Source organism: Ranitomeya variabilis, chromosome 3, assembly GCF_051348905.1.
Source record: "Ranitomeya variabilis isolate aRanVar5 chromosome 3, aRanVar5.hap1, whole genome shotgun sequence".
Classification (NCBI taxonomy): Eukaryota; Metazoa; Chordata; class Amphibia; order Anura; family Dendrobatidae; genus Ranitomeya; species Ranitomeya variabilis.
In genome coordinates this window covers 74,310,300-74,333,476 of record NC_135234.1, presented here as the reverse complement: position 1 = coordinate 74,333,476, position 23,177 = coordinate 74,310,300, and the positions used below count along the sequence as shown (strand labels likewise).

The 23,177-nt window shown below is 45.3% G+C and overlaps 1 protein-coding gene across 1 annotated transcript in view; it reads left to right on the top strand.

The window, feature by feature from the left end:
- The window catches only part of VEGFD (vascular endothelial growth factor D), a 119,901-nt gene that overhangs the window by 32,903 nt on the left and 63,821 nt on the right, over positions 1 to 23,177 (top strand). Inside the window, exon 2 of the mRNA XM_077294179.1 lies at positions 13,270 to 13,471. Coding sequence (XP_077150294.1) covers positions 13,270 to 13,471 — 202 coding nt within the window. The remainder of the gene's footprint in view (positions 1 to 13,269; positions 13,472 to 23,177) is intronic.

Sequence of the window (23,177 nt, the reverse complement as noted above, 5' to 3'; positions counted from 1 at the left end):
GCCACTCCTCACAATCTGGTAAAACTGGGGGTTAGATAGAAAGTTAGACAGAAAGCTGACTGGGTTGGAACCAAGCAACATCCTGTGGCAGAGGGTGTTGCAGGGGAAGATTCAGGGGGGTCACTGTCAGGGGTGGGATCCTGACAGAGGCCTAGAGAACAGGAAAGAACGTTAAGGAACCGCGCCTGCACTACATCGCGGCGGTATCTCAAGAAAGGACAAGAAGCGAGGTTTATTGTGGAGAGTGAGAAACAAGATCAACGCAAAAAGGAGATAACACCAGTAGGAATCGTGCTGTAAGACCGAGGCAACATCCTACTGAGGCGCGTAGCCGGTGGCCAGAACGCCGAGGAAGTATTAGGCTCCAAGCAATACTTCAAACAGAGGCAGGACAGTTGATTTTAGGTTGGCTGTCTCACCAAAATCACCTAAGAAGACATAGGGGGCAACTGTGGGAGAGGGGCGACGCTAGGGTCCCGGAAGAACTCCAGGCCTTCCCGTCATACGGGTGCGTCCTATCCATATCATCTGGGGGACGGAGAAGAAGATCAGAACAGACATAAGTTGTGGGAAGTAACATCAGAAACAGACACAGCAGTTGTGAGGACTATCCTGTGGTGCTCAGCAGGGAAATACTACAACACACAGGCGCTAGAAGGTAGGCACAGATTTCCACCTGCAAAGGGAACTCTGGAAGTGCCATCGGACCGGCCGGTCTCTTGCAGCCCTGTTGACCGTACTCTGGATTGAGGACCTTGAAGCCTTCAGTAAAGAGGTAAAGAGACTGCAACCCTGTGTCCTCGTTATTCACCGTGACTTGCACCACCACTTACAACTTTCATTGGACGCCCCTTAGCAGGGTCATGGACTGGGTCTAGCCACCGTGACAACCCCAGAACTGAGACTGAGAGGCCCGGGACCGAGTACCCCGCGGCCCTGCGTCTGGGGGCGCTCCAAACTTGGCGTCACGAACAGGATTCTACTTAAGCCTGAAGAATCAGGTCATGTGTGCCTTGGAACTGTGATTTACTGTGCTTGAACTGTATTGCAAAGACTGTGCATTGCCATCACTGCCAAAAGTTCCCGCCATAACTGCCGCCATTGCAGCACCACGGGGAGCGCAGAGGAAGAAGAAGGGCGTGCCATGGGAGGAGACTACCAAAGCGGCGCCAAAAGCGGCGACCGCCCCCTCTGACTATTGCTGCAAGATGACGACCTGTCCAGAAGCAGAGGAGAACCACCCCCTGATTTGCAACGGCAGGAACAAGGTGAAGAGGAAGCTCCACCCCGGAGAAATGGCGGAGCCAGGTGCATGTGCAGCCATCGAATGCGGAACAACGAAGATGATCAGCGAGTGCCTGAGCGACGGCGAAGTGATCCCGGCCTGTCCTCGTCCACTGGAGACGGACCAGAGTCCACTGCAGCTGGAGGATCCAGACCTCTCGGCGCCGCAGGCGGCGGAGCCGAGCCAGCCCATCTCGAACATGGAGCCAGCCGATGCGAAGCAATGGGGGTCGGAATTGCATCAGGAGACCGCCCTGGAGGAACCACAGTCCGGGCTGCAGCCGATTCCAGTGTCCTTGTCAACGGAACAGATCGACATCGGTGGAATCACATCAGACGCAGGTATGGAAAGCGTCCCTGCTCCCCTGACCGATCCTGCTCTGCTGACCGACCCTGCTCCCGTGACCGCTCCCCAGCCCGATAATAACCGAGTTTTCACCGCTGAGCTAGTGATACTGACCCCAGGCACTATGGAGAAGCTGGTGCCTCCGCAACCAACAACGATGGGGAAACCGCTAGATGTGAGCTCAGAGGGAGTGACCTTCCAGTGGGACACCCCACGGATCGGGCCGGATGGGGCCAGGCAGGAGGGCCTCAGCATTGCTGCGCTCACCTGGGAACAGTATAAGCAATGCTTAATTTGACAATGGCAAAACCAAAAAGAGACAGAACCACATGACCCACCGAGAGTACAGAGACCAAAGACTGAACACAATAGGAGGAACTCGGTCAAGCAGGGGACTGTACTAGCCTTCCACCCGAAGCGGCGTTGGGGCTCTATACAAGAACCGAGACTGCCAACTGAAATCTTCTTTACCAGCTACAATGTGAAAACCCCGTCCCGCAATCGATATGACAGTCAGCTACCATGTAAAGGGGACCAGGTGACCTACACTCACCACCGGAGTGCGCAGGGGTGGTGCGCTCGAGACGTCCAACGATGGGTGCCGGCCGTAGCGCCACCTGCTGTCCCGACTACGACTAACCCAGATTTGACCAATGCCACTACTGTCGCCACGGTGTGCATCATTGCCGCTGCTGAACTTGCAACCACAGCCGACATTCGAATCCAGACGCTGGGTGATCTGGTCGTGCCTGGGAGACTGTCATGGTTCCCAATGGCAGGGACTCAGGCAAAAACGGACTAGCTCTAGGAATGATGGAATCTCAGATGACCGCGACGCTGAACCTAACACGCAACTAATAGTAGCCAGGGGGTGTGCCTACGATTATCCCTAGACACCTCGCACCAGCCGGAGATCTAGTTACCCCCTAGTAGAGGAATACACAGACCTGGCTTGCCTCCAGGGAAACCCCAAAAGTGATAGTAGCCCCCCACATATAATAACGGTTAGGTAAGAGGAAAACACGTACGCAGTATGAATATAGATTCAGCAAAGAGAGGCCCTCTGACTAGATAGCAGAAAATACAAAAGAGGACTTCGCGGTCACCTCAAAACCCTAAACAGCCATCCTGAAATTACTTTAACTCCGTTATCAACTCATGACACCGGAGTAGTAATTTCAGATCACTAGAGCTTCCAGCAGCAAGAGAAATATAAATGCATGCTGGACAAACAAACACAAAAAATGCCAAAGATCCAACTTAGCTGAATTGCAGACTTGGAGCAGGTAGCAAGCAACAGAGGTGCTCTGGTAACATTGATTGCCGGCACTAGAATGACTGAGAAGCCAGACTAAATAGGAAACTCCCAGTTTCCTGATGGGAACAGGTGCAAGACAAAAGTCAGCCAGTACCACCAGTAACCACCAGAGGGAGCCCAAAAACAGAATTCACAACAGTACCCCCCCCTTAAGGAGGGGGCACCGAACCCTCATGAGAACCACCAGGGCGATCTGGATGCGCCCTATGAAAGGCGCGAACCAAATCAGAGGCATGAACATCGGAGGCAGTCACCCAAGAATTATCCTCCTGACCGTATCCCTTCCATTTAACCAAATATTGAAGTCTCCGTCTGGAAACGCGAGAGTCCAAAATCTTCTCCACAACATACTCCAATTCACCCTCCACCAGCACAGGAGCAGGAGGCTCAACAGAAGGAACAACCGGTACCTCGTACCTCCGCAACAACGACCGATGGAAGACATTATGAATGGTGAAAGATGCTGGTAGGTCCAAACGAAAAGATACAGGATTAAGAATCTCCAAAATCTTATAAGGACCTATGAACCGAGGTTTAAACTTAGGAGAAGAGACCTTCATAGGGACAAAACGAGAAGATAACCACACCAAGTCCCCAACGCGGAGATGATGACCCACACGACGATGACGATTAGCAAACTGCTGAGTCTTCTCCTGAGACAACTTCAAATTGTCCACCACATGACTCCAAATCCGGTGCAGTCTATCCACCACCGTGTCCACTCCAGGGCAATCCGAAGATTCCACCTGGCCAGATGAAAAACGAGGGTGAAACCCTGAATTGCAAAAGAAAGGAGAAACCAGAGTGGCAGAACTGGCCCGATTATTGAGGGCAAACTCTGCCAACGGCAAAAAGGCGACCCAATCATCCTGATCAGCAGACACAAAACACCTCAAATAAGTCTCCAAGGTCTAATTAGTTCGCTCCGTCTGGCCATTAGTCTGAGGATGGAATGCAGATGGAAAAGACAAATCAATGCCCATCCTGGCACAGAACGCTCGCCAGAACCTAGACACAAATTGAGACCCCCTGTCAGAAACGATGTTTTCCGGGATACCATGTAAACGAACCACATTCTGAAAAAATAAAGGAACCAACTCAGATGAAGAAGGCAATTTGGGCAAGGGTACCAAATGAACCATCTTAGAAAAACGGTCACACACCACCCAAATGACGGACATTTTCTGAGAAACCGGGAGGTCCGAGATAAAGTCCATAGAGATGTGCGTCCACGGCCTCTTCGGAATAGGCAAGGACAACAACAATCCACTAGCCCGAGAACAGCAAGGCTTGGCCCGAGCACAAACATCACAAGACTGTACAAAGGCCCCTGATGAAGTCACTTAGGTGACGATACGCGTCGGGTGGGCTATTTTGGAGCTGACCTCCCCACTCTCCCTCTTTTTACTTTGAATCCTCTAGCCTTATGCAGTGTGTGAGCTGGCCTTCTAGGAAACTATAGTTTGGGTAAATGTACCTCTCCCTTTGACTAACCATCTGGGTGGTTTTGCTCAATCATGCTGTGTATATATTAGGACATCTATTTGGGCTCTGTACCATACTGTTATTTGTGCTTATGGGATTATGTAATTACATGCGTTTTTGATGCCTAAGATATTAGCACTATAACTGCACTTTGTACTATATTAGTTATTTCTACATTGGGTACCAATCCATATTTTAAAGGCTTTTTGGAGGTTCATATGGTTTATTGATGTTTATTGGATACTATATATTGTCTTGAGGGTATTTGATGGGGGAGTGCCTTCTTCCATTTGCAACTGTTTCATCTTTGTGTATTGCCCCTTTTTTCTTGGGTGTATTTCTCTATACTTGTTTTTAGATGTTTTTAAAAATTTGAGTAGTGTGGTTTAAAGACATTAAATAAAATTAATAATTAAATATATTGTATATTGTCTTGGTGATCCCTGCTTCAGTGCATGTCTCTTTTTTCTTCCTTTTTGTATAGTTTGTATTTTGACATGCAGCAGGTGGAGCACTTTGGACACTATTGTTGATGGTGCCCTCTATACTTAATTGGTCTAAGACTGTACAAAGGCACGCACATCCCGAGACAGGGAAGGCCACCAGAAGGACCTGACCACCAAATCTCTGGTACCAAAAATTCCAGGGTGACCTGCCAACACAGAAGAATGAACCTCCGAGATGACTCTACTGGTCCATTCATCTGGAACAAACAGTCTCCCAGGCGGACAACGATCAGGCCTATCAGTCTGAAACTCCTGCAAAGCACGTCGCAAGTCTGGGGAGACAGCAGACAAAATCACCCCATCCTTAAGGATACCCGTAGGCTCAGAATCACCAGAGGAGTCAGGCTCAAAACTCCTAGAAAGGGCATCTGCCTTCACATTTTTTGAACCCGGCAAGTATGAAACCACAAAATTAAACTGGGAGAAAAACAACGACCAGCGCGCCTGTCTAGGATTCAGACGCCTGGCAGACTCAAGGTAAATCAGATTCTTGTGATCAGTCAAGACCACCACCTGATGTCTAGCACCCTCAAGCCAATGACGCCACTCCTCAAATGCCCACTTCATAGCCAAGAGCTCCCGATTATCGACATCATAATTTCGCTCGGCGGGCGAAAACTTTCGAGAGAAGAATGCACATGGTCTCATCACTGAGCAATCAGGACTTCTCTGCGACAAAACCGCCCCCGCTCCAATCTCGGAAGCATCAACCTCGACCTGAAAAGGGAGCGAAACATCAGGCTGGCGCAACACAGGGGCGGAAGAAAAGCGGCGCTTAAGCTCCCGAAAGGCCTCCACAGCCGCAGAGGACCAATTGGCAACATCAGCACCCTTCTTAGTCAAATCAGTCAGAGGTTTAGCAACACTTGAAAACCCAGTTATAAATCGACGATAGAAATTAGCAAAGCCCAAGAACTTCTGAAGACTCTTCAGGGAAGTAGGCTGCGTCCAATCACAAATAGCCCGAACCTTGACAGGATTCATCTCAACAGAAGAAGGGGAAAAAATATACCCCAAAAAGGAGATCTTCTGAACCCCAAAAATACACTTTGAACCCTTTACAAACACAAGAATTGGCCCGCAAAACCTGAAAAACCTTCCTAACCTGTTGAACATGCGACTCCCAGTCATCCGAAAAAATCAAAATATCATCCAAATACACAATCATAAATTTATCCAGGTATTTACGGAAAATATCGTGCATAAAGGACTGAAAGACTGAAGGAGCATTAGAAAGACCAAAAGGCATTACCAAATACTCAAAATGGCCCTCGGGCGTATTAAATGCAGTTTTCCACTCATCTCCCTGCTTAATCCGCACCAAATTATACGCACCCCGAAGATCAATCTTAGAGAACCACTTTGCCCCTTTAATACGAGCAAATAAATCAGTCAATAGTGGCAAAGGATACTGGTATTTGACTGTAATCTTATTCAACAGGCGATAATCAATACAGGGCCTCAGGGAGCCATCTTTTTTACCCACGAAAAAAGAACCTGCTCCTAAAGGGGATGAGGATGGACGGATATGTCCCTTTTCCAAGGACTCCTTAATATACTCCCGCATAGCAGCATGCTCAGGCACAGACAGATTAAACAAACGACCCTTGGGAAACTTGCTGCCCGGAATCAAGTCTATAGCACAATCACAATCCCTGTGAGGGGGGAGAGAACTAAGTTTGGGCTCCTCAAAAACATCACAATAGTCAGACAAAAATGCCGGAATTTCAGAGGGAGTAGATGAAGCAATGGAAACCAAAGGTACTTCCCCATGAGCCCCCTGACATCCCCAGCTTAACACAGACATTGTTTTCCAGTCAAGGACTGGATTATGAGTTTTCAACCATGGCAATCCAAGCACTAAGACATCATGCAAGTTATGCAACACAAGGAAGCGAATCACCTCCTGATGGTCAGGAGTCATACACATAGTCACTTGTGTCCAGTATTGTGGTTTATTCCTAGCCAATGGTGTGGAGTCGATACCCTTCAGAGGGATAGGAACTTCCAAAGGCTCTAGGCTAAACCCACAGCGTCTGGCAAAGGACAAATCCATAAGACTCAAGGAAGCGCCAGAATCCACATAGGCATCCACAGTAATAGATGATAATGAACAGATCAAAGTTACAGACAAAATAAACTAAAGGTACCGTCACACTAGGCGATATCGCCAGCGATCCGTGACGTTGCAGCGACCTGGATAGCGATATCGCTGTATTTGACACGCAGCAGCGATCTGGATCCCGCTGTGAAATTGCTGGTCGCTGCTAGAAAGTCTGCACTTTATTTGGTCGCTAGGTCGCCGTGTATCGCCGTGTTTGACAGCAAAAGCAAGGATACCAGCGATATTTTACACTGGTAACCAGGGTAAACATCGGGTTACTAAGCGCAGGGCCGCGCTTAGTAACCCGATGTTTACCCTGGTTACCAGCGTAAAAGTTAAAAAAACAAACAGCACATACTCACCAGCGCGTCCCCCAGCCTCTGCTTCCTGACACTGACTGAGCGCCGGCCCTAAACTGAAAGTGAAAGCACAGCGGTGACGTCACCGCTGTGCTGTTAGGGCCGGAGCTCAGTCAGTGTCAGGAAGCAGAGGCTGGGGGACGCGCTGGTGAGTATGTGCTGTTTGTTTTTTTAACTTTTACGCTGGTAACCAGGGTAAACATCGGGTTACTAAGCACGGCCCTGCGCTTAGCAACCCGATGCTTACCCTGGTTACCCGGGGACCTCGGCATCGTTGGTCGCTGGAGAGCGGTCTGTGTGACAGCTCTCCAGCGACCAAACAGCGACGCTGCAGCGATCGGCATCGTTGTCGCTATCGCTGCAGCGTCGCTTAATGTGACAGTACCTTTAGACTGTAAAGTGCCAATTGCAAAAGACTTATCAACCTTTTTTGTGCGTTTAGAGCATGCTGATATAACATGAGCAGAATCACCACAGTAGAAGCACAACCCATTTTTACGCCTATAATTCTGCCGTTCACTTCTGGACAGAATTCTATCACATTGCATAATCTCCGGTGTCTGCTCAGAAGACACCACCAAATGGTGCACAGGTTTGCGCTCCCGTAAACGCCGATCAATCTGAATAGCCATAGTCATGGATTCATTCAGACCTGTGGGCGTAGGAAACCCCACCATGACATCTTTAACGGCGTCAGAGAGACCTTCTCTGAAATTCGCCGCCAGGGCGCACTCATTCCACTGAGTAAGCACAGACCATTTTCGAAATTTTTGACAATATATTTCAGCTTCATCATGCCCTTGAGAGAGGGCTATCAAGGCCTTTTCAGCCTGAATCTCCAAATTAGGTTCCTCATAGAGCAACCCCAGTGCCAGAAAAAACGCATCCACATTGAGCAGCGCAGGATCCCCTGGTGCCAATGCAAATGCCCAATTCTGGGGGTCGCCCCGCAACAAGGAAATCACAATTTTAACCTGCTGAGCGGAGTCTCCAGCGGAGCGAGATCTCAGAGAAAGATACAATTTACAATTGTGCTTAAAATTCAAAAAACGAGATCTATCTCCAGAAAAGAACTCAGGTATAGGAATCTTGGGTTCTGACATAGGAGCATGTATAACATAGTCTTGGATATTTTGAACCTTAGAAGCAAGAGCACTCAGGCCTGTAGCTAAACTCTGGATATCCATTTCTCAACAGCTGAGATCTGAGCCATTCAGGGGTTAAGAGGAGAGAAAAAAGCAGCAGATTGCAATTATGGCTAGACAGAACTTCTGAGTAAAAAAAAAAAAAAAAAGTGTCAGAAACTTCTTCTTTTTTCTCTTTCTTCAGCCAATACCTTTAATACATTTGCGGCCGGCAATACTGTCATGGTTCCCAATGGCAGGGACTCAGGCAAAAACGGACTAGCTCTAGGAATGATGGAATCTCAGATGACCGCGACGCTGAGCCTAACACGCAACTAATAGTAGCCAGGGGGTGTGCCTACGATTATCCCTAGACACCTCGCACCAGCCGGAGATCTAGTTACCCCCTAGTAGAGGAATACACAGACCTGGCTTGCCTCCAGGGAAACCCCAAAAGTGATAGTAGCCCCCCACATATAATAACGGTTAGGTAAGAGGAAAACACGTACGCAGTATGAATATAGATTCAGCAAAGAGAGGCCCTCTGACTAGATAGCAGAAAATACAAAAGAGGACTTCGCGGTCACCTCAAAACCCTAAACAGCCATCCTGAAATTACTTTAACTCCGTTATCAACTCATGACACCGGAGTAGTAATTCCAGATCACTAGAGCTTCCAGCAGCAAGAGAAATATAAATGCATGCTGGACAAACAAACACAAAAAATGCCAAAGATCCAACTTAGCTGAATTGCAGACTTGGAGCAGGTAGCAAGCAACAGAGGTGCTCTGGTAACATTGATTGCCGGCACTAGAATGACTGAGAAGCCAGACTAAATAGGAAACTCCCAGTTTCCTGATGGGAACAGGTGCAAGACAAAAGTCAGCCAGTACCACCAGTAACCACCAGAGGGAGCCCAAAAACAGAATTCACAACAGGAGACCAACTAATCATACTGATTCTGCATCCACTGAGGACAGAGGACCCCAGCCTTCCCGGCCGGCGAGTGTCCGTCACCTATTGATGCAGTGTAACCTTCTGTGAGGATAAACCTCGGAACCACGAGAATGTATATAGTTAACTGTTCGTCTTTTTGTGTTTTTCTGCTGCTATAACCCGACCAGGGTTATCTCTTTAAGGGATCCCTTAGTTGACCCGGGATCCCTATTTTGCCTTTTTGATTGGTTCAGCACTGTTTTAAAGACTACCGAATCATGGACGGTGAATGATTCACAAACTGTTTTGTAAATAGTTGGCACCCTCTTAAGGGTGCCCTCTACTGGTTTTACAACAAAGAGAACTCTTTGCGAAGAAACTGTTCCTGGGAACAGCATGGGAGTTCCTACCTACACGGACTTGCAACATGAGTAGTTGCACTACCTCAAAGAGACTTGATTCCCTCTAAAAGGGAATGTTCACCAGTTGTATTCAATATATAACGTGCCTTAAAGAAGAGTAAATAGAAGTAATATTTTTCATAGAAAAGTTAAATGTAGCTAGTTAGTTAATTATAGGAAATGTTTAATAATGTGCTAGAGAATGAGGACAGGAAAGTGAACCCGTAGGGGTTAGTGGTTGAGTCTTCTTAGGAGCCATAAAGAGATGGCTCGGTGATCCTGTACTAAGAAAGAGGCAGTAGGCCTGGGCAGATAGACAGGCGGTCCTGCATAAGACAAATCATAGAATAAGAAGGAAATATTGCACTTAAAAGGAAAAATGAAGAAAAAGTTAATTTATATTTTAGAAGTTTTATCATAGGCCTTTAGTGGATTCAGCTTACACATCCTTAGAGGCAAAGTTAAATTATTGTTCAGAATTTGCACTTCGTAGAATACCCGGCTGGGTAATAGAAGTTATTTATAGACTGTTATTTAAAAATAATAAACCATGTTTGTAATGTTCAAGAATCCTCACCTCCCATAAAGGGAAACACTGTTATTTTCACCTATTACTTGTTTATTGCAATTCAAAATTTGTATGTCTTTTGCTGACATGTATTGTTTTCTTCTTCCCAGTCCAGGAGTACTGGATTTAACCGGGGGGGAGTGCAGCGCCCCAGAGTCCTGGTCGTTGCAGTACTGATGCTCCGCCGCTAAGGGGAGTGATGGTACGTCTGATGGCACTGAAGGAGTTCACCTGACCAGGTATCACAGACACCAATACACTTCATAGTCTGGCCTCCAGGGGGAGCTAAGGGCGCTATGTATTAGGCCACTCCTCACAATCTGGTAAAACTGGGGGTTAGATAGAGTTAGACAGAAAGCTGACTGGGTTGGAACCAAGCAACACCCTGTGGCAGAGGGTGTTGCAGGGGAAGATTCAGGGGGGTCACTGTCAGGGGTGGGATCCTGACAGAGGCCTAGCGAACAGGAAAGAACGTTAAGGAACCGCGCCTGCACTACATCGCGGCGGTATCTCAAGAAAGGACAAGAAGCGAGGTTTATTGTGGAGAGTGAGAAACGAGATCAAAGCAAAAAAGAGATAACACCAGTAGGAGTCATGCTGTAAGACCGAGGCAACATCCTACTGAGGCGCGTAGCCGGTGGCAAGAACGCCGAGGAAGTATTAGGCTCCAAGCAATACTTCAAACAGAGGCAGGACAGTTGATTTTAGGTTGGCTGTCTCACCAAAATCATCTAAGAAGACATAGGGGGCAACTGTGGGAGAGGGGCGACGCTAGGGTCCCGGAAGAACTCCATGCCTTCCCGTCATACGGGTGCGTCCTATCCATATCATCTGGGGGACGGAGAAGAAGATCAGAACAGACATAAGTTGCGGGAAATAACATCAGAAACAGACACAGCAGTTGTGAGGACTATCCCGTGGTGCTCAGCAGGGAAGTACTACAACACACAGGCGCTAGAAGGTAGGCACAGATTTCCACCTGCAAAGGGAACTCTGGAGGTGTCATCGGACCGGCCGGTCTCTTGCAGCCCTGTTGACCGTACTCTGGATTGAGGACCTTGAAGCCTTCAGTAAAGAGGTAAAGAGACTGCAACCCTGTGTCCTCGTAATTCACCGCGACTTGCACCACGCACCACCACTTACAACTTTCATTGGACGCCCCTTAGCAGGGTCACGGACCGGGTCTAGCCACCGTGACAACCCCAGAACTGAGACCGAGAGGCCCGGGACCGAATACCCCGTGGCCCTGCGTCTGGGGGCGCTCCACCTTCGTCTCTCACTCACTGCAACACACTTCCTTCCAATGTCTCTCTCTTTGGATGCTTCCGCACGTGGGGCAGGCGCAGCTCCGTGGGCCCTCGTCTTCCACAGACCGTAGTCTGGATCTGGCTGGAACCCACTCCAGCCAGCTTCTGCCAAACTCCGTCTGGAAGTGACTGTCGGTGCGAAGCCCAGTCAGCTTCTGTCTGATGCTCACTGGATGGAATCCAGCTAGCTTCTCCCTACTTGCTAACCAACCCACCAGTTTTGCCCAACTGTGAGGAGTGGCCTAATGGATAGAACCTTTGCTCCCCCTGGTGGACTGGAGTGTGAAGTGTGTGGGGTGTCTGTGATACCTGGACAGGAGATCTCCTTTATTGCCTCCAGACGTCACATCACTCCCCCTGGTGGAGGAACAATACTACTGCAGCAACCAGGACTCTGGGGCGCTGCACAGGTTTTCCATAAACTACAGTGGAGCGAGTACAGCTACAACCACCTGTCTAATTCATATACTACTTCACATACTACTTTCTGGAATGCCAAATGGGTTAAGAGACCCCATTCTCCTAAAGTATGAGGCCTCCAGAGCTGGTTACACAGGGCTCCATTACTACTTGCCAGTCCCTGCTCTTCAGCTGCTGTCACTACTCCTCTGAGTGTGGCTACTCACATAGAGTTAATCTGTGAGACAAGCCTTTTTCTATCCATATGGTTGAGGGCCACTTGGAATGGCATTGCGGGCTAAATGTGACCCCCAGGCCGCAGGTTGTGCACCCCTTTTCTAGAGTATATTGTATGACTTCTCTGTTCTCTCCTTTATTTATCCATGTTGTAATGACGCAGATAACAATGGCTGTAATCTCCATATGCTCAAATTTTTTAGTCTTTGTCACACAACCCCTTTAATACATGTTGATTTTCCCTCTTTTCACGGGTAGACAATACAATGGCTGTATAGCATATTATATACATGTGTCGACTGTCTTGCCTTCTCTTGGAGACTATTTCTAGAAGACTATTGTGTAAGACTGTATATCAGTATGCCGCACATTATTACTAGGAGAGCATCAGACGCCATAGAATTTTAAAGTGGACCAGATGCCCTGTTTATTTTGGAATGTGTTCCTGGAAATCTGCTTAAAAAAAGGGGTATATGGAAAGAATTTGCTGTTAAATAACATGTAACTTACATTTCTTGTGTTATAGGAATGTTGTTACTCACTGTGACAGTAGGGCACCATGGTGGCTCAGTGGTTAGCACCGCAGCTTTGCAGCAATGGGGTCCTGGACCAAATCCCACCAAGGACAACATCTGCAAGGAGTTTGTATCTTCTCCCCGTGTTTGCGTGGGTTTCCTCCCACACTCCAAAGACATACTGATAGGAAATCGAGATTGTGAGCCCCAATGGGGACAGTGATTATGATGTCTCTGTATTGCTGTGGAATTAATGGAGCTATATAAGTGAGAAAAATAAATAAATAAATGCCAGCATTACACCTTACTGAATAATATGTATGGACCGCTACTACTTTCAGAAAATATAATTCACCGCTGCTACTGTTTTTCCTTTATAGGGAGTGACGCAGAGTGAGTTAGAACAAAGGATCAGATCTGCTGCAAACCTTGAAGAGCTTCTACGTATCACCCATCCCAGAGAGCTGAAGTTATGGAGATGTCGGTCAAAGCTCAAGTCTTACATCAGCTCTGACACCAGGTCTGGGCCCCACCGCTCAACCAGATTTGCTGCCGCATTCTATGATATTGAAATACTGAAAGGTAAATCATACGGTGTATCGTCCAATACTGATGGCATCAGAATTTAAGGGCTTGTCCCCCCAGTGTAAATAGGTATTGTATAGCGAAAAGTTATCAAATTGCTTTTCATTTTGTAACTATTTTCAATAATTCTCCTTCAAATCGAAATGTATGCAGGGTCTCAAAACCCTTCTTGAAATATTTCAACTGAGGGTTGCGTAAGTTTGGATTAATTTAAGAGGATATCCTACAGTCACAGCTTCACACATCGGACGGTACTGCAGGGCTGCAGACTCACAAAACAAGACATTATGGCCCAGATTCAACATTTTCTAGTCCATTAAATTACTTTTAGATTGGTGGGGGGTCTGGGTCCTGAGACTTCCAAGACTGTTAGAATAGAGCAGGCTATTCAATCTGGAGGTAATAAAAGGTTGCTTCTCTTTCTTAAAGGGAACCTGTCAGCAGGATTGTGCACAGTAACATACAGACACTGTCAGGTCGGCACCGTTATACTGATTACAATGATACCTTGGGCGATGAAATCCGTCTTGTGGTTGTTGTTTAATCTTTATTATCGGTTTTGAGTTAATGATATGCTTGTGCTCCAGGGCGGCCTGTTGTGCTCAGATTAGGTATTCACAGGTCAGTGTTCCCTCACTGACCGGCCCCTAGTTTGCATAATGAATATATGTACATACTGTAGAAAAAAATAAAATAAACCCTTCTGCTGGCAGGTGCCTGCCCTTAGAGATAGCCGAGAGCTGCTACTGCGCAGGTGTGGGTGGTGCCATCTTGGAGGAGGAAATGTTTTTTTTTCTTCTCCAGGAAAATAGCACTTCTAGCCATATTTTTACTGAAAAACAGGAGCATTTCAGAGAAAATTAGACCTGGGTGCAATCGTGCAGCCCGGCTCTGATTCGTGTTGTATGTGGGTTAGGCAGCATGAATCAACTCGAGTTGTGCCTGTTTTCTATCTAGTTTTTGGAGGTTTTGCCTGATTTTCATTTACACTTAATTGTTCTTTTAATTTGCACCCTTTTAAATGTCTATTTTATCTGCTTTCACCTGGTTCTTCTTATATTCACCATTGTGGGCAGAATTGAGGGTTTCTAGATGTTTTGGTTGATTCATCAGTCAAGACTTTTCAAAAAGTCGCAAAATTTGACACAAATGTATTAAATGTATTACTGTTCTGTACGCCATTCTGAAGACCCTTGGAGTACAAAATAGCAACAAATACCACAAAGACAGAAAAGAAAAGTAACTTAAAAAAATGCAAATGATGGATCTGGGCCACAGCATGTAGAGAATGTGTAATTGTATAGACCAATGCTTCATGTCTGACATAATACCCATAGAATGTGTGCTGGGAATGTATGGAGGCATCTGAGGTCACATCCTTTCGTGCAGATTATTTAGTCTACATTATATTTGGTAAAAAGTTATATGAAAAGGAAATGTTAATGATCTGACCTGAAACGTGTGTAGACTGATAAGTGGTGTTCAATGATGGCTGACACATAAAAATGGCATCTTCCAACATGTGCACTCATCCCACCACTCCGACCATGTCTTTGAGAACCACTAATTGTCTGTCAACGACGTGAGAACCGCAGTGTGTTTGACATGTCCAGCCATGGGAACGATTCTAACCTCAGATTTTAAGGATGTGATCTGTTATAAATAGAAGTTTTCTGTTCTGCATGAGCTATTAAAGTCAATGTCATGCTAATGTGGAATATTCTAGTGCTTCATACCAATAACCTGATTGTATTAGGTAATTTAAAGAGATTATTCGGAACCTAACATGTATTTTTTTAACAATCTATCTTTACACCCTAACTACTATTGTAATTTGCTTTATTACACAATACCCAACACTTCTCCCCATCTATCTAATCCATACATGTGTTATTTTTACTGTACTTCTTGTGACGTTTCGCTTGAGTGGAGTAATAGGAGGCTGGAGCTGCACTCACTCCCAGCAGCCTCCATTGCCTCTCGTGGAACAGCACATCATAGGGGGCAGTGCTGCAGTTACTCACTAGTTTCTTGCATTGCTGCCCCCTCTGAAGACGTCCTGGATCCCTGGTGTTGGATGCTGTGGGCGATGTAAGTGCACCACCAGTACTCTGCTTCTACCTTCTTAGCTTCTGTGAAAAAAGACATCGTCAGAGGGCAGAGATAGAAGCAGTGAGTGACACCAGTGTCGCCCCACAGCTTCTAGCAGAGCCCTCAAGTGAATCGTCATCAGGCGTCAGCACTGGCGTCACTCAAGGCATCTATCTCTATTGCGGTAGCTTTTGTGAAAATAGATGCAGTCAGGGAACATAGAAGCAGGTGGCCGGCGCTGCACTCTCATCTCCCACAGCATCCATCATCCAGGATCCAGGACGTCTTCCAGGAGGACGGTAATGCAAGAAACTAGTGACTAACTGCAGCACTGCCCCACCCCGTGACGTCCTGTTCCAGGAGGGGCGAGTGGACACCGTGGGGAGTCTGTGCAGCTCTGGCCTCCTGTGAGGTGACATTTGAGATTCATCTCGAACAAAACATCACCGGAAATACAGAAAAAATAAAACATATGTAGGGATTAGCTAGAAAAGGAAAAGTGTAAGGTATTGTATAATCAAGCAAATTGCAAAAGTGGTTATGGTGTAAGGATAGATAATTAGAAAATACATTTTCGGTGCCGGACCACCACTTTAAGGCTATATTTACACAAACCTTGCTTCGGTCTGGGAACTGTCCATGTAGAAGAAATTGCAGAAGGAATTAGTCTTGCCCATGTGGAGACATGAAACTTTTTTAAGGCTTGTTTTAATGCAAAGATCTTCTGCAGTGGTATACGATGCAAAACATGCAAGAAGTTGTGTAGAGACCCAACCAAGTTCACAAATTGCGGACATGACTGGTCCAAGAATCACAATGTGAACTGGCCCAAGTATGAAGGACTAAAGTGGACAGAGGTTAGCTATTAAACATAAACAAGCAGAATTAGGAGTATCATCTCCTTGTAGATCGTCTGAAGACTTCACATTTACCTATTCATAAATTTACCTTTTATCTCAAAAGATTGTGCTCTATGTTGTTGATCTGTCTTTTAACTTTTGACCAGTGTCCTGCAAATCTTTTCATCTAATTTCTTATTATAATTCTTAATATATTAGGCACACCTAACTACTCCCTAGGGTTCAAGAAAGCGAAGTCTCGATAAATTCCCCCCAGATTCTGCATTACAAAGTATTTTACTGCCACATTTAATTACCGTAGTTCCAAATTCATAAATAGTAAATATGTTAACTTTAGAATTCTCTTCCTTAATTAGAAAAAAAAAAAGTGTGGCAAAGAATTACTACAGGTAGAAGCTTCCATTGTATTCTACAACGAGCCGCTTTGTCATATAACACCCGATGTTTTGTGGCCTTCACCGCTGTTTATGTCTACTGTGGTGTCTGGCTGAAGACTTTATCAGTTTCTGACCTTGCTGATGTTCAGTGGATGTTTGTAAGATGCTGAGAGCTGAACCATTAATTATCTAAAACAAAGTACCGTAACAACTCATTAATCTATTAATTAATTATACTTTGTATTCTGGACAAGAATGTCCAAGTTGTCAAAAATGTCCAAGACAAGTTGTCCATTTAGACTAAATAAGGTCTTCAAATCGAGGAACATTTCATGAAGACACAGCTTGTACATAGTTTGATCTTTTCTGTGGTTACATACGAAGGCAAAACCTGGGCGACAAAGAAACAAGACAGAAGAAGAATCAACGCCTTCAAAATATGGATCTTGAGAAGGATGTTATCAATAACATGGGTGGCAAGAAGAACAAACAAATCAATTTTCGAACAAATCAAGCCAGACATGTCACTCTAAGCCTGACATTGTCACGCCAAGCTACGAATTTCCTACTTTAGACACATCATACGAAGAAAGCAATCACTGGAGGACATCATGGTTGGAAGAATAGAAGGAACAAGACGAAGAGGAAGACCAGCAACACAAAGGTTTGATGCTATCAAGATAACAGAGGAGAAGACCCTGGCGGACCTATCTAGGATTGCACAAGATCATTCATTCATCCAGTTGCCATGGCTCAAGATCAACCTGAAGGCCATTACATAAAATAAATACTTTGTATTATACAGTATGTTGCACTTTATATATATATATATATATATATATATATATATATATATATATATATATATATTTATATAGTGCAGCATATAATGCAAATTATATTCCATTTATATATTAATTAATGATACAGTATAGATAGTTCTAGCATTATATATACACTCACTGGCCACTTTATTAGGTACACCTGTCCAACTTCTTGTTAACACTTAATTTCTAATCAGCCAATCACATGGCGGCAACTCAGTGCATTTAGGCATGTAGACATGGTCAAGACAATCTCCTGCAGTTCAAACCGAGCATCAGTATGGGGAAGAAAGGTGATTTGAGTGCCTTTGAACGTGGCATGGTTGTTGGTGCCAGAAGGGCTGGTCTGAGTATTTCAGAAACTGCTGATCTACTGGGATTTTCACGCACAACCATCTCTAGGGTTTACTGAGAATGGTCCGAAAAAGAAAAAAAATCCAGTGAGCGGCAGTTGTGTGGGCGGAAATGCCTTGTTGATGCCAGAGGTCAGAGGAGAATGGGCAGACTGGTTCGAGCTGATAGAAAGGCAACAGTGACTCAAATCGCCACCCGTTACAACCAAGGTAGGCCTAAGAGCATCTCTGAACGCACAGTGCGTCGAACTTTGAGGCAGATGGGCTACAGCAGCAGAAGACCACACCGGGTACCACTCCTTTCAGCTAAGAACAGGAAACTGAGGCTACAATTTGTACAAGCTCATCGAAATTGGACAGTAGAAGATTGGAAAAACGTTGCTTGGTCTGATGAGTCTCGATTTCTGCTGCGACATTCGGATGGTAGGGTCAGAATTTGGCGTAAACAACATGAAAGCATGGATCCATCCTGCCTTGTATGGAGCATCTTTGGGATGTGCAGCCGACAAATCTGCGGCAACTGTGTGATGCCATCATGTCAATATGGACCAAAATCTCTGAGGAATGCTTCCAGCACCTTGTTGAATCTATGCCACGAAGAATTGAGGCAGTTCTGAAGGCAAAAGGGGTTCCAACCCGTTACTAGCATGGTGTACCTAATAAAGTGGCCGGTGAGTGTAGGTTATATTTACAATTATATATTAGAGATGAGTGGATTGATTTGCTGGAGTCCGGAGCAGCGCTCAGGTCAATGGTGCCTGCCCGGCATTTTTATTTGTCAGGGCTGGTGCTGGTGTCATCTCCTCTGTGTGACCTTTGTTTTAAAAAATGTTTTTCACAATAAACGTTGATCTTCTACAGTGATGGAATAAGTTAAAGGGGTAGTACTTTTTTTTAATTTTTTTACAAAAGGATCAGATTAGGGTAAGCAAATAAAAGAAATACCTCACTGATCTCCCTGTCACTCCTGTTCCGATGCTGCCATACTCCCTGCTGCTGTGATGATATCCTGACTTGTGACCTGTGAAAGCTGCAGCCAATCACTAGCTCCAGCAAGTCCCCATTACACTGATGATTGACTGCAGCATTAAGTAGAGACAGGCAAGGGACTGGGTTGTGTTGGAACAGGATGAATGGAATAACAGGGAGGTAAGAATTCCTATTTAATTTTTTTCTACTCCACCTTTTTACCCAGTTTTACTCAGCAGACAACTTTAGCGGTAAAGGGGCATTCCCATCTCCAAGATCCTATCCCAATATAGAGTAGGTGTAATAATAACAATATTAGCAAATACCTCCAATTAGAAATGTAGTCTAGTTCTTTTGATTAGCTATATCGCTTACTCCATGTGCAGGACATTGCAGTAGCTTACTTATCCATGGATGCAACTACTCATATAGTGACAGCTAGTTAGCTGTTAGTGGTTGCAACCATGGATAACTAAGCTACTGTGATGCCCTGCACATGGGGTAAGCGACATAGCGAATCAGAAGAACTAGACTACATTTCTTAGTGGAAATTATAATATTATAATATTGTTATTATTACAAGTATCAGAAAGTGTAAGCTACAGAATCCAACAAATTTGAAGGGGATTTTCTGTTATCAGAAGTAATGAGATAACAATTGAATATCCTAAAATTTGTTAATAGTGGAGATCCAGTAACATTCATAATGATGCAACCACAACACTAATGGTTGTCCAGCCTTAGGCTATAAGTCTGCAGTCACTCTATGTGACTGCAGACTTGTGAATCCTCACATCATGCACATTGCGTGCTGTGAGGGTTCTCCGGTATCGGTGCCGGAAGTAGGCGGTCATGTGATGAGAATTTTGTGATTTGCATATTTCCTGTCATTCCAACTAGACATGTCCAGGCTCCCTCAATACAGTTGCATTGAGCAAGACCGTGCACGTCTAGTCGGTATGTAACCGCATGTATGAAAATTACATGCTTGCTGTTACGCACCCTTCACTTCCGGCACCGGAGAATTCTCACAGCATGAAGTGTGCACGATGCGAGGATTCACAATTCTGCAGTCACATAGTGAATGAAGACTTGTACCTTAAGGCCGGACAACCCCTTTAAGTGATGTGCTTCCTTCTAGACTTTGTTCTGCAAAGGAACAACTGTTGTGCTACGGTTCACTATACAGTGGATTACTGTGAGCATCCACTCTTAAAGGGATTTCTGCCCATAGGTGGGACCCAATTTGATAATTATGTGATGTCACATTTTAGCAATAATCCATAACTTCTTAGCATGGAAATATCCCCTTAATTCACAATTTCAGTCTAGCTATGTCTGTATAATAGTAGATGAAAAATAGAATTGTAATCGTGGGAGTGAAAACTGCATTTGCCTCAATATTTCATCAATCAGTATTAATATAGAGATTAATGAGACGTTGACATGAGAAGGTGAACTGTGTAATATGTAATGTAATGGCATGGAACGATGATCCTGAAGCTAGAAAAATGATCAGAGCCTGGCTCCAGTGACGGTTATCATACCACACGCCATAAAACTGTAGCCTCTATCAGCGGGGAGGCTCATTACACTTCTCCTTCATTTTTTTTGTTGATGTTGGCTCTTTCAAATTTTCCAGTCATTTATTTTGCATCTGTTTTATTTGCTTTAACTTTAAATGGCCTCTTTAGCTGGAACGACTTCCATGTTTGAAGAATAAAACCAGTGAAAAACAGAGCAGTCCTTCTAAATGTTTCCTTGTCGCGGAGCAGCCGTTGTCTGTTTTTAGCGCATTGGTAACGATCAGATCTTGTGCGGTCACGTTGCCTTGTAGCTTATGATCTCTCACATTGCACTTTGGGACATACTTGACATTTTTTGCTCCCAAGTAAAAGCCTCCATACAGGGCCAGTTTTAGACAAAGTGGGGTCCTGGGCAAAAGTTTAAAGTGGGACCCCAAATGCTGACATATCTCACCATTACACAGAAACATTTCTGCTGCATTTACAAGCGCTAAGTTCAGGCCGCTAAACAAGCGTGATTGACAATATTGAAGTCGTTCGATGCTTGTTTCCCGGCTTCTTTAGGGTAGGTGCACAGGTTCAGTAATTGGCAGCGCTTTAGACGCAGCACTTGTCCGCTGTCGGCTATTGAACAATGGTGAATACATTGTACGGGTGAAATTTATCTTGCGGAGTCAAATAAAGAAAAATTGACATGCTGCAGTCTGGAAAGACGCGCCACATGTCTGTCTCCGCGGGAGAGCTGCGGGCATCTTTGCATGCATAGTGGGCATGGGATTTCTTAAAATCCAAACCACTAAGCTGTAACATCTGTCTGCTGCACAAGTACACAACGTCCAACCCCGCATCGTTTACTGACTGTGTGCACCTACCCTTACTCCGGCTGAGAAAGAATGAGGCTATGTCCCCACGTTGCGCTTTTTTAGCGTTTTTCCGCTGCGGAAACGCTTAAAAAACGCTTACATAAAGCATCCCATTATTTTTAGGCATTTCGCAATTGTTGTTCCCATGCTGCCTTTTTTTCCGCAGCAAAAAAGCATTGCGGAAAAAACCGCAGCATGTTCATTAATTTTGCGGAAAATCAGAGATTTTGCCATTATAGAATTGCATTTGGACGCATGAAAAAACGCATGTAGACGGTGAAAAAAACGCTACAAATACGCAATAAAACCGCAAAAAAAAAATGCAAAAATAAGCTAGAAAAACGCAAGCGGATTTCCTGGCAAAGGAGTCTGGTTTTGATGAGGAGAATTCTGCATACATTCTGCAACGTGGGCACATAGCCTCATTGGTACAGATAGTCGAGATACAGTATAATGCAGGTCCCATATAGTACACATAGTAAAATGCACTCCCCATGGTCCTTCATAGAGTAAAATGCAGCCCCCTCAGAGTATACTGCAACCCCCCTCATAGTGTATACTGCAGCCCTCTCAGAGTATATTGCAGCCCCCTGATAGAGTATACTGCAGCGCCCTCAGATTATAATGCAGCCCCCCACACACAGTATAATGCAGCCCTCACACACACAGTATAATGCAGCCCCCCAGAGTATAAAGCAGCCCCTCAGAGTATAATGCAGCCCCCAGAGTATAAAGCAGCCCCCTCAGAGTATAATGCAGCTCTACACACAGTGTAATGCAGCCCCCCACAAGCACACACAGTATAGTGCAGCCCCCACACACAGAGTAAAATGTAGCCCCCACACACACTGTATAATGCAGCCCCCCACACACAGTATAGTGCAGTCCCCCACACACGCAGTATAGCGCATCCACCACACACAGTGCAGCCCCAGCACACAGTACAATCCAGCCCCCACACACACAGTATAGTGCAGTTTTGGTGGTTGCAATGCAGCAGACAGTCCAAGATTTGGGTCTATGCCCTGCAGCCTCAGGCGCCTGCTGAATGTCCCTCACTGCCACTGCCTCTCTGACATCTCCTCCTGCCAGGAGAGAAAAAATGGTAAATGGGCGTGGATTGGGGTGTGGCCAAAATTTGCTGCGGCACTCTACGCGCACCACATGATTTGTCCCTATTTTTGCTCTTCAAAAGTTGGGAGGTATGCTTTTAAAAATCCCCTTTCAGCTCTTCAGAAAAATATGAGAAAATATTGAGAAAATATTCAGAAAAATTCCCAGGCTAGAGTTCATATGACTTTATGCCAGTAGGGGGTGCAGCACCGCAAATCAATAAAGCTACATTCCCCTGCATTCCATTAATTCCCCAGTTTTTACAAACCAGAAGCAACAGCTGCATTAGCAGGCTCCTGGTTGTAAATTTATTTAACCCCTTCAGATGGATTTACAGCGTGGGACATGACTGATCGCCGGAAAGGGGGATATTGTTTTTTTTTTTTTTTTTTAACAAAACGAGGAACTTCAGGTGGATTAAGCATACAACAAAGATTTTAAAACACCATGTGTACTTATCTCATTAAAATACTTAATTCTTAATGTGTGTGTGTGTATTATTAACCCTTTACTACTATTGGATTAATAATGGATAGGTGTCTTATTGAAAGCTCTCCATTATTAACCAGGCTTAATGTCACCTTACATTAGCAGGGTGACATTAACCCTTTATTTCCCCTATATCCCACTGCTACTCAGGAGTGGGAAGAGAGAGGCTAAGTGCCAGAATAGGGGTGGCTGGGGACATGTTTTTAGCCGGGGGTCAATAACCATGGTCCCTCTCTAG